At 37.3% G+C, this 12,755-nt stretch overlaps 1 protein-coding gene across 3 annotated transcripts in view; it reads left to right on the forward strand.

Moving 5' to 3' along the window:
* Positions 1–12,755, forward strand: part of PARD3B (par-3 family cell polarity regulator beta) — a 1,072,202-nt gene that overhangs the window by 866,970 nt on the left and 192,477 nt on the right. For all 3 annotated transcript variants that reach the window (XM_079130568.1, XM_079130566.1, XM_079130567.1), the window contains exon 19: positions 1,243–1,353. In XM_079130568.1, the coding sequence (XP_078986694.1) occupies positions 1,243–1,353 (111 nt within the window). The remainder of the gene's footprint in view (positions 1–1,242; positions 1,354–12,755) is intronic.

The raw sequence follows: 12,755 nt of genomic DNA on the forward strand, positions 1-12,755 counted from the left end.
TACAAGTCAGAAGGAGATGGAGAAGTAGGGCTATCCCAGACTCTTCTAATTTTTAAAATCTTCCAGGTGAGAGAGTGAGAGTAAGCGAGAAGTAGATAGTAAGAAAGGAAGATATAGATAGATAAATAGAAGTACATGGATGGGTAGAGAGATGATAGATAAATGATAGATAAATGATAAATGTAGATAGAAAAGAAAAGATAGATAATAGATAGATGGAGGAATAGATGGACAGATATATAGATAGGTATAGAGCATATACACAGAGTTAAAATCTGTTCCTATTTAATAAGAAAAAAGAAACGTGGGCTTTTCATAGGTTTAGAAATGTTTACCTTAAAACTGGAGAAAGTGCATAATCGAGTGATCCCCACTATTAGTAGAGCATCAAGACATTCTCTTTTTTCATGTGTGTTGGTACCAAGACCGTGGGAGGTTGCTTCTGGAGAAAACATCTATTGGGGGAAAAATGCCTGTCACATATGAGTGTCTCCTACTAATAATTTAATTGCAGCTTTGTTTTTCATTTCAACTGTGCAGTTTCCATTTTCCTAAACGTGCTGAGGAAACACTGTGTTCTTATAAAGCATCATAATTGCTACTGTGCGCGTTTAACTACCGAGACACCAAGCACACTAAGTGCACTACCCTGGAGCCCTCTTGGGAAGCCTGCTCTACATTAGAGAGTGAAAGGGACCTGGAGCGAAGAACTCAGGGCAGGAGGCAATCAAGTTCTAATCCCAGCTCTGTCACAAACCAGCGGGAGGTCTTGGTGAGGTTCAGAACCCCCCAGAGCACTGAATTAGGTGTTCAGTGAGGTCCCTTGCTGCCCTGTCATTATGTCATCCTGTGAATTTAGCCTTAAATGACAATGGCATTGGTGCTCTAGAGGACTATGCAGAAAACAGGTCAATTTGTAGTTGTATATTAACAATAATCACTTAGTTTTTCTCTCTCTGTTGAATTAATAGTTCAGAATTATTACTTTTTTAATCACATGATATTGCACTTGTTGTGTAATAAATATCTGCAAAAAAAAAAAAAAAAAAGAAAGAAAGAAAAGGAAAGGAATCCAGTAACCATATTATTTTTCTGCTCTTGTTATTCGATTTTGTCTCCATCCCCTGCAAATTGATCTCATATTACAATCAAGAATTATGGCCTAAGGAACACATCTCTTGTACCTCTCAAATTTGCCACAAAAGCAACATGATTATCGTTAATATCTCTGTGTCTCACTAGATTTGGAAAGAAGAAAGACGATAAGGGTGGAAAGACTGACCAGAAAGGCACCCTGAAGCATGGGAACCTGAGAGAAGAAGAGCTGGAGAAAATGAAAGACGAACGGGAACGGTGAGCAGACATGCTGAGCCCCTTTGTGCTGGAGTCTGTGGTCTGTGTTTAATTTGGTCATTGAAACAATTGACTGGAGTGATTTTTCCTTTAAGAACCAAAGAGGTCGACTCATGTAAAAGAAAACACAGCTGACATAAAACCAACCTGCCTTTCTGAGGAATTTTGATTATATTTTCAAGAAGAAAATAATTTTGCATTTTTCTTACATCAGTACCTATAATTCCATAATTCGCTACTCCCAGTTTTGACTATATCGATGCCCATTTTCCTTGTGGTTTAAATAATGAACCTTTTTTTTTTCTTTTAATGCAAAGGTCATTTTGATATTGATGTTTAGAACTATCAAGTTCCCATAGTCTGTTCCTAATTTTCGTCAGGCTGTTGTATGCCTTCTTAATTTTATTCTGCGAAATCCATTTGGGTAGTGTAATTTGAGAAATACATGTCCTTCATTTTTCAAAAAAGCCACTGTCTTTTATTAGGCTATCAGCAAGCTGAAAAGTATGTTGCCCATCTGTTAAAGGGCCGGCTTCATTTGCTGAAATAATGACAGTTTGTAAGGGCTGAATTCTCTTATTTGAGGAGCTTAATGTTCCATTTGGACAAGAGGTCCTTCACATATCTTTGATGTTAACTCTGGCACTTATCCCAAGTGGATGTGTAAATGTCTGATTTTGAAACATGTAATTGAATATTCATATTTCTCCTGAAAATTCTTTGCCTTCCCAACTAAATAAAGCTTGGGAAAAGACTGAGATTATGAAAAAGGTAGTATATAATTTGAAGCCTTTGATTCTTGACTTCATTACATGGCAGTCAAATTTATCCATCTTTTCATTTGCTTATTAGTTCTTGTAGTTTATAAAGATCAGTTTTTATATTTGTCTTATCAGTCTAGTAGGCGTACTAAGAAAATCACATATATCCATTGTGTTTTCTAGCTCACAGCAGTCTAAGAGTGTCTACTGTTAACCTTTGGCCCCTATCTTGTAGTCTGTTTTCATTGAGAAGTCTGACTTTATCAATAGCAAGGGGGGAAAAGCTATTTAGGTTTTTTTTTTTTTTTTTTTTTTTTTTTTTTTTTATCCTCTCATTTTTGAGAGGTTGATAAACTCAGTTCCAGGGTCACCAGAACAGTTAAAAGGAAATCAAGTGTTTTACATTGTTGTTGATTATTCACCTGGCAGAGCCACTCCAAAGACAAGAAATACATTCTCCATCATAGCCCAAGATTCAGTAATCCTGTAATGTAAAATGTAATTCAGGCTCAAATTTTAATGCATATATTGGCAAAGACGTCTGCGTGGTAAGCCTACATCATAGATCTTTGCTACTCCCCTGACTTCGCTTACTGAGCCTCTGTGTCCCATGTCTCATCTTCAGGAAACTGAGCCCTTTGCTAGAATGCAAACTTGACAATTTTTTTGCAGCTCAGTACTTGCTTGAGATGGGGGGCAAAAACCTCTTAGTAGCTGGGGAACTGTGTGCCAAGTAGAAAATTGATAACCCATAAAATAAGGTGGGTTGTCTTTAAGCAAGAGTTCATTTCCTTTCTGGTTTTGCTCTTAGGAAGCAGGTGCCTGAGGGAGTTTTGTTCTTAAAAGCAGGGCTGTAAATTCGCCTCAGCTGACTATATAGGCTTCAGGTCCAATTTTCTTAAAATATGTTTGGTCAAAATATTGAAAGAACTATGCTATTAGCCCCCACTTAGGCCACTTCCCACAGATGAACACATAAAACACATCTGAAATGGGTTTCCTAGAGACAACATTGTCTCAATCATGTGCTACAGGAAGAAGTCGAAGGAGTTGATTTTATGGTTGGGTGCTATAGAATTAATGACCCAGGACATTTCAACAGGGCCAAGGAAGGTGAGGTGGAGGCTGAACATTTGGCTTTGCTCCCAACCCCAGAGTCCTGTTCCTTGGCTCTCCATCATCCATAGGAAACCAATTCACAACTCTCAACGAACTCAGTGAGTGTAGCACTCTTCGTGGTATGGCTTTGGAAAAATAGAATCAACTAGGAAAGAGTGATAAAAGTTATTATTGTGCTTTCTCCCTAATACATTTGAAAGTGGTTTCCTTGAACAACTCAGCTATCCTATTGCTTACTTGTTCCACCCCAGTGTCATAGGTAAAATAATAGTTTATCATTAGCATATCTTTTTTAAGAAGTATATATATACCATACAGTGCTATAATTAGTTTGTACCAGCCAATTATTAAACTTCCAAGAAATTTCTGAGCTGGTTGTTAAATTATTGGTAGCTTGAAATGGGCCATAGTGGGGATATTTACAACACAAAAATTGCCAAATGCAATAAATTGGACATTTTTTCAAAGAGTCGGTTTACCAACATGACCATTGGCGATCTTTTTAGTGCCCAACCAAGAAGAAATTTTTGAAAATAGAGGCATAACAATATCCAAATCAGACCACATGGCTGATTATAGCAGTGTTTCTAAAAATGTGGTCCATGGACCACCTGTGTCAGATAGAGTCCCTAGAGGAGCTCGTTAAAAATGGAAACTCCTGAGCCCCATACCAGAACTGGATCCCAGGAAACTTTAATGGGTAAACCCAAGGGAACTTTTCAGCCTTCTAAAGTCTGAGAATCACTGGTTTGGAGGCACAGGGTGTGGCCAGAATATTAAAAATTCTTATTTTATGAAAATTATGGACAGATTTTTTTTCTAAGAAGAGAAAGTGACTCAGTGTACAAATATTATCATATTTTCTTATGTTTCCTGTCCAAAGTATCCTGCCTCACTGACACACTCTTCTGTAAACAAGTAAAGAACCCTTGCCACTACTCTCTCACTTAACCAAATATGGGTCATCGTCTCTAGAATCGCCTCTCTTTCTCTCTCTCTCTCTCTCTCTCTCTCTCTCTCTCTCTCTCGCTCCCTTTCTCTCTCACATTCACACACACACACACACACACACACACACAAAAGAAAACTTACAAGAGCATATAAGTTCACTAAGAAAATTTTGGAAACATCGTGTTAGTCAGCTTTCCATTGCTGTCATAAAATATCTAAGTGAAATGATTTAAAAGAAAGAAAGGTTTATTTTGACTCACAGTTTCAGTCCATGGCTACTTGGCTATGTTGTGTCTGAACCTATAGTAAAGCAGAATGTCATGGTGGGGACCATGAGGTGGAGCAAAGCTGCTCACCTCATGGTGCCAGAGAGCAGAGGGGGGGTGGGGATCAGGATCCCAATATCCCCTTCAAGGGCATGCTCCCAGCCACCTACATCCTCCGACAGGCCTCTCCTAAAGGGTCCATTTCCTCCCAATACCACCACAGGCTGACAACCAAGCCTTTTAGCACATGACCTCTGAGGGACAGTTCAGATCTAAACCACAACTCATAAAAAAGTATAAAGACTTAAAATTATAAATAACCCCATTGTAATTTCATAGCCACTATTCATATTTTCATGATCCTTTCTCTGTGCATATATGTCCTTTGAAAACTTGATTGCCATACTCTATTTATAATGGCTTGCTTTTTTCACAGCATTATTTTGCAAATATTTCCCATGCTATTAATGATTCACAATTGTCATCTTGCCACTGCCTAATATTTATAAAATCAACAAATAATAAAGAGTTGTCTCTCATTGTCAAACAACTAATTCATTTATATTTTTCACTGCTCTAAATAATACTTTGATGAGCATCCAGGTAAAAAAGACTTTATAGATGACCTGTTCAGTCATACCATTCTTATTGAAGGTTCAATTTCTCTGTAATAGGATTAATCTAAAACCTGTAAATTTTTAGGGAATATTATCCTTCTCCATGTTTCCCATTAGTTTCCTATCTTATTTTAGTTAGTGTACATATCTAACTCCTGATGTGAAGCTCTTTTGTATTAATGTGAATACTTTTTCTTTTTTCATAGCTATGCCTATGAAGTGATCAACAACAACCATAACAGGTGGATTGGGTCACTAGCTATTGGAAGGACGTATAGTCTACAATACTGATTCTTAATGGGAGAGGGCAGTTTTGCCCCCAAGGGATGTTTGACTATATCTGGAGACATTTTTTTGTTGTTGTTGTTTTTAGATACACATGACAGTAGAGTGTATTTTGACATATTATACATACATGAAGTACAACCCATTCCAATTAGGATCCCATTCTTGTGGTTGTCCATAATGTAGAGTTACACTAGCTGTGTATTCATATATGAGCAAAGGAAAGTTATATCTGATTCATTCTTCTGTCTTTCTATTCCCATCCACCTTCCCTTCCCTTCATTTCCCTTTGTCTAATCCAGTGAGCTTCTATTCTTCCCTCTATAGACATTTTTGATTATCATAAATGCAGGGAGGTGGTAGGGAGGAAGTTACTATTGCTTTGTTACTGGGTAGATGCCCTACACTTTCAACAATTAAATCACACAGTCCCTAGCCTCCACAATGAATTATCCAACTGAAAATGTCAATAGTACAGTGAAGAATCCCCATTCTAATCCCTAGACTTAAACAACTGTAGGGGAACTCTCCCAGATATCAGAATTGCATTGTCTCATGATGTCCTGTGCATAATGCAGAGAAATATGTAGTATGCCAGGTGACATATCCTTTGTTAGCTGTATGAGAAATTGTACCCAAATACCGCTGATGAGTATTCTACCAATATAAGCCTGAGAATAAATCTGTCTTGAAAATTTATTTATAACCCCTGTCTGCTAAGCACTGACAAGAAGGGATGGTGACCTGTTGGTCACATCGTGAATGCCAAAACGCTGCAGGGGTTAAAAATATGTATGATGACAGAAGCATCTGGAACAATGGAACAAATCAAACATAAAAAAGTTAATAGGAATAAATGTAAAGTCTTGGGTTTAGGTCCAAAAATGAACTAGACAAACAGGATGTGGAAGGTTTGACTTAATACCAAATATATGAAAAATCTGCCTGATGGTTTTAGTTGAGAGTAAATTTAGCATGAGTCAACATGACAATATGCCTGCCAAATCTTAATCCAGTCCTAGGCTGTTGTACTAGGAGTTCATGTACAAAAAGTAATTCCTATCTTACACTGCACAGATGACACCTGGAATATCCTGTGCTCTTCCTCACAAGAAGAATGGAACTCTAAATCCATGTCTTATGAGAAACATTGAATGACCTGGGGATAAAGAACACACAGAGTCAAAATGGCTGCTTTCACATGCTTGAAGAAGAGTTACATAGAAGAACACTTAGATTTGCCTTATGACACCCATTTACCCTATTCTACTTTATCTATGCATCTATTTGCTTATTTGGCCATTCATTTATTTACTTGAAGACACTAATGGAACATTAATTTCAGAGATGTACCCCTCAGAAAATAGAAGGGAATACATCCCCCAAATTAGAATGTGTTATGAAGCAGTAAGTTTGTTGACACTGGAAATGTCTAATAGGCCAATAAGTACATTTAGAAAGGATCCATTCATCAGGTAAATATTGGGATTTCATAAACCCCAATCACTGATATATTTCATTCCTTCTTAATTATATGTATACATATTCAAATAGATAAAATATTAGTTTATGCAATTAAATACATTAAGCCATATACCACCTAAAATATCTGTGTGTCTCATTAGCATGACATTTGTCCTTAGCTAATCTCTAGGTTCCTTCCCAGATTTTATGGTCTGAGAGAGAGATAAATGCTGAGGATAGGAACATTTAATTTGGGTTTTCTAGAGTGATCTTTCTTGAACTTGACATAGAATTGGTTCATGGTAATGTGTATGCTATTCTCATTCTTATCTCAGGGTATATGACCAAGTTTCTTGCTCAAGACTGTGGGGTAGGATTTTCTTAGGCTCATTTTATTTCCTGAGTTGATGATGTGTCCCCTCCTAACACAAGTCAAGCAGTTCATGTCAATGCAGCCCTGAATTAAACAAACTCATTCTTTATGTTTATGCTTCAGTGAGATTGGCCATAAGAAAACATTAGTTTCAAAGGCCTTTATCCATTGCTAGAAAGATGAACTCAACATTATATTCAAAGATTATTTCTCCTGGAATACGTTCTCAAACTAAATTAAATTAGCATTTTCTACACATTCAGATTATGTAAATCAGCATCATAAGATGACAGCATGAGATTGTTTTAACATGTCAGGAAATGCATTTTGTCATTTAATTCTAAGACCTGAGTTTGTAACCTTCTGCAAAATATAAAATCAGCAAGATTCTTGGCCCAATAAAGTACTTAAGTACTTGTATTCTTAATCCTCTCTCAAAAGTCAGGTAAAGCTAGGTGTGGAGGCGCACACCTGTAATCTCAGCAGCTTGGGAGACTGAGACAGGAAGATAGTGAGTTCAAAGCCAGACTCAGCAACAGTGAGGTGCTAAGCAACTTCATGAGACCTTGTCTCTAAATAAAATACAGAATAGGGCTGGGGATGTGGCGGGTGGTCCTGAGTTCAATCCCTTATATCTCCCTACTTCCCATCAACAACAAAAGAAGTCAGGTAGAGATTGGCTAAAGAAAAGTATCACTCTTCCCCTGCCCAACACACACATTGCTCCCTGTTTATTTAGGATTATTGTGCTGGAGAAAATATCTTCATTGACACTGAAGCTGTCTTCCATTAAAGTCCCATATTACTGACCCAGCAATAAAAATTTATTAAATGCAACCTCTTACTGAGATTAAAAAAAAAAAAAAAAAAAAAAACTTTCATAAGAGTTAGATGCTGCAAGACCTTCTATTCCTCTTATACCATGTCAGAGTTTATTTAGCAGGGAAATATCTGTTGCATTAATTAAACATTATTTTTGTAGATCTTATTAGAACCTGAGCAGGATAAATGAGGAGGTGGGGGCAGGGCAGGCAATGACTTCGGTTTAGCATTGAGAAGTATGAAAACATATGGCTCTTGTTTTGGACAACTGTCCTGAACCAAATGCCTAAGTGAGAGTGAAACTAAGATTTAGGAAAGTTAATCGGTTTCAGTGTCTGAATTCAAGGTTCTTAGTTTTCTTTCCTTTTGGGAAGCCTTCCAAGAACTGCAGAGGCTTCTCCCTCGCCTTATCAGCTGAGCTGCTTGTGGCCTGTTCCCTTAGTTTAAATCAATACATGTGTTTTTGATATTTGGCAAACCAAGATTTAATTATGCAGCTGCAAGTTCCCCACATAAACGAAATGCATCTTCGAGATATAAAAACATTCAGAAACCATTTATAGTTTGAGAATTCAAGTGGGTGAAAATCTATTCCCAACCTCTCAGCATTTTATTTAATTATGGAGGACTTTTATGTTACTGGAAATTGAAATGAAAACCAGAATAAGGCTAGAGTTTATCCAACATTGGTTCATATTGAGAAATGAAGATGCTTATTGTAGTCTAAGAAGGAAAAGTATTACAAGTTGTGTTAACATTTTAGTTTTAACATGCATATGCATTATACTCCTAAGTACACAGAGCAACAAACGAATTGATAGAAGCTTGTCATTATTGTATTGTAAAAAGAGTGCATATTTTATTAAAGTAACCAGAAGGTTGATTTCTTTAATTTGCCAAGTGACTCTTGATAATTAATTATTTACCGAACTTAGACTCTGGCACTATTTAAACTGTTGAAAACACCCATGTTTTGGCATGATTACCTACAAATGATTAATTCAGCATGGTTTTACTCGTCACTGAATATCCCTGTCTTTTGCAGTAGAATTTGCTAGGTCCTGTGGTTTGGGCAAAATAAAATGTTGGAATGATTCCCAGTTTTAATAGTCCCAATTTATTATTACTACTGAACCCTGATCAGATCATGGACTGGATTAGATCCCAGTTTTTCAAAATGCCCCAATTTATGGCTCCCTCAGAATCCTGATAAAAATGTGTATTTGAATAGGGCTTTGGTTGGCTAAAAGAGACCCAGTTAATTACTTTTAGATTCTTATTAGATCATCACCACATGGAAGTTATGAAAAATATTACTAGATGGTGTTTCTCTGGACAAGGTCATGTTCTCATTTTATGCTGACAGAAAGAAGCTATCAGATTTCTGTTTTTCATAGTACTAACCATCTTGGTGAATGGAAAGAGATTTGCTATTTCCCAGTGATGACTGTGGATGCTGTGTTAAGGTAGGGAGAGTTTCCTTTCTTAAATGAGGATTAAAAACAAAAGAGAGGAAGGTAAAGAGAGAGAACAATGGCCTAGTGGTCACATACCTTGATCACTCTTAAGGGTCATGTTTCAGGATTTTGCTCTAATTTAGAGGGGTAGGTAGTGAAACCCAGGGAGGATGTGGGTGTCCTTAATACCTACACATTTATTTGATCTTTGTAATGCCTATCTTCTCAGAAATGCTTATGGTCACCAACAGAACTTGGCACATTATTCAATTCCTATAGACAAGAGATGGAACACCTCCATCCTAATGCCATGCCAGCATTTTTTATGAGCCAAAAGCCTTTTATGGAATTTGAATCAATGTTAGAAGTGCTGTATTAGCAACTACTTGTCAGGCAGTGTGGATTAATACATAAAATGAATCACTAGACTGGCATGCTTTCCAACAGTCATTTAGACAAACTTCTATAAAGTACACCCAGTCTTTAAAACCGTTGTAAAAGAATGCTCTTATATTCATATACCCCGGAGTAACATATTACATCACTGTATGCAATCTTAGTGCTGTCGAAATACATTCTGAAGAGGAATGATACTAAACTACCTGCAGTGATTTTGCAAAAATGTTTAGAATAGCTGATCTGGTTAAAGTTTGGAAAAAAAATTCTAAAATGTTCCATTGATCCAGGATATTTGTTTTTAATATATATATACTAAATAAATTAATATTTATTACATATAACCAACAAACTTTGGTAATCCACTGGATTTTGTGTTTATTTGAACAGATAGACTTGATTTGATGGGATTATGTAGCAGTGGTAGACACCAACAAGAGAGAATGTCCTGTGAAAGTTTATAGGGACCATAACCTGGTAGAAAGCCATTTGATAACTAGAATTTAGGAACAAGAGTTCCCATTTTATCACTAATTTTAATGATTTTGAATAAACCACCTTTGAGGATGGGTTCTTAATAGGTTCCTCATTTCATTACCATGAAATGAAGTAAGCATAATAATACTTAAAGCTCTCAGTTTTGTATATTGGGTTTGAATAACATGCTCTTTATCTACTCAGTTCTTTAGAAGAAAAATTTTCTAAAACTTAGAAATAAATAAAGTTTAAGTGAATCCAAAATATTTACTGTGAATTAGTTTGGGGCTGGACAATGGTCTTGAACACGTGCTTTGCTAAAAATCCTCTGAAAAATGTAGATATATCAAGTTTTTTAAAAAATCAAATAATAGCTGGGCACAGTGGTATATGACTTTAATCCCAGACTTGGGAGGCTGAGACAGGAGGATCACAAGTTCAAAGCCAGTCTCAGTAACTTAGCAAGACCCTGTCTCAAAAAGAAAAACAAAAAAGGACTGGGGATTTGACACAATGGTTAAGGTGGTTAAGTACCCCTGGGTTCAATCCCTGGTACCAAAAATGTATATATTTTTTTTTCTAGAATTTTATCTCATCTTCTTTTCTTATTTGGACATGTATCATAGTGTATCCTGCTTTGGAAAGCTTCCATGGCAACACATCCACTCTGAATGTCAGGATTAGCTATTATTCACATGGACTTGCAAACTGTACTAGTTAAAAGACTAGTCCACCTATTATCTTCTGGAATCTGTCTTTTCCCCTCTCACACCCTTCATATAAAAACCCTAACCTAGGCCTGTGATTTACAAGCTCAAAGCTTTGGCTATACCTTTTCCACATTTCCTGAGCTGCTTTTTAGATATCTGGGTCTGGTCTTGGGGTAATTTTGCCCCCTGGGGGCATTTGACAATAAATGAGGACACTTTCAGTTGTCATAGTGTAGAGAGGTGCTCTTGGAACCTAGTGGGTAGAAAACAAGGATGTTTCTCACAATCTCACAATACAGAGGACAGCCCACTACAACAAAGAATTATCTGGCCCAAGATGTCATTGGTACCACGGTTGGGAAACTCTGTTTTAGATAAACAGTATAGATATAGATGTATTGATATAGATAGAGGTGTAGTACAGACGTTTAGTAGTACCATGATGAACCCTAGGGATGTATACTTCAAAACCTCTTCTCAAGTGGTTGTCATTTATAGCCATGTTTGGGACTGACTGACCTAGATAGAACCCAGGGGAGGCATGTGGTCAAATGGAAAGACCACAAGTTCCAGGAGTAGGTCAGACCTGGGTAAGACCTTACTTAGCATGAATGCACTGTTAAGCTGCTTACCTGCTTCAAGCCTCAGTCTTCTCATCTGTCAAATGATTGTTGTGAAAATTAAAGCAGTGTTTATGAAGCAAGCATCTGGTTCACTCTAGGTGTTCCATGTTATTTTCTGACCTGCTTTGGGGATTGGAGCCCCCTGATCACCCACTCAGTAGCTTCTAGGAGCCTGGAATGCTCCAAGACACACCATCTGTGAAAGTTGTTGAATTGGATCCTGTTACAATGAAGAAGGCCAACTTGAATGCAGACTTTGCCCAGCTGGGAGTGTTGCCAGATACTTCCATTCAAGAAGCTTCTCCTCATTTCTTATTGATCACTGGTTGGAAGTTGCTCCTTAAGCACAGTGAGCTTGGCATGAGATGGCAGCACAGTGGCAAGGGAGGGCTGACTGCAGCCAGTGCTTGGCAGCCATGGAAACAGATTCAGGGAGAAGGGACACAAATGGCATGGGTGACTGCCAGCTTCTCCAAGTCCACAGGGTGTGTGGCTGCAGGAAACACTTGTAACCACACTTGTTAAATTCACAACATCCTCACATTTGCATTTCTGTTGTATGTAAGGGAGAAGTAGAGTAACTCTGATCTGCTAATATTTTGAATTAAGTCGGGTAGAAATGGAATCAAAGTGTCTTCCCCCTCCCCCTTACCCTTACTTCCACCTACTTGTCTTTGCCCTGAAGTTTAATTACTTAATAACTTTACAGTGAATTTGAAATGACTTCAGATTAATGTTCCAAATAACCTGAGCCCTTTTCCAGGCTCAAAGGCCTGCCCCTTTTTACTTTGTGTCTGTGTTTGATTTCAGAGTCAAGAAATAAGAAGTCAAAGTGATTTGGGCAATCGTATTAAACTCTGCTTCTCTAAGAGGTCACTGAAATGTCCCTTCCCCTCTTTAAAAACAGTAACAAAATGAGCTATGTAGATAAAAATTTTAAGTATTCATGTTCTTGGAGGCATTTAACAAGTATGTGTTAATCTGTGAAATCATTATATCTTGAAGTAGAGATTGCTACATATGACAGGTTAGAGGTGAGGAGACCAGTAATTCGGGTTGAACATACCTTATCTGAAATTCT

Source organism: Sciurus vulgaris (genome assembly GCF_902686455.1).
Source record: "Sciurus vulgaris genome assembly, chromosome: 3".
NCBI lineage: Eukaryota > Metazoa > Chordata > Mammalia > Rodentia > Sciuridae > Sciurus > Sciurus vulgaris.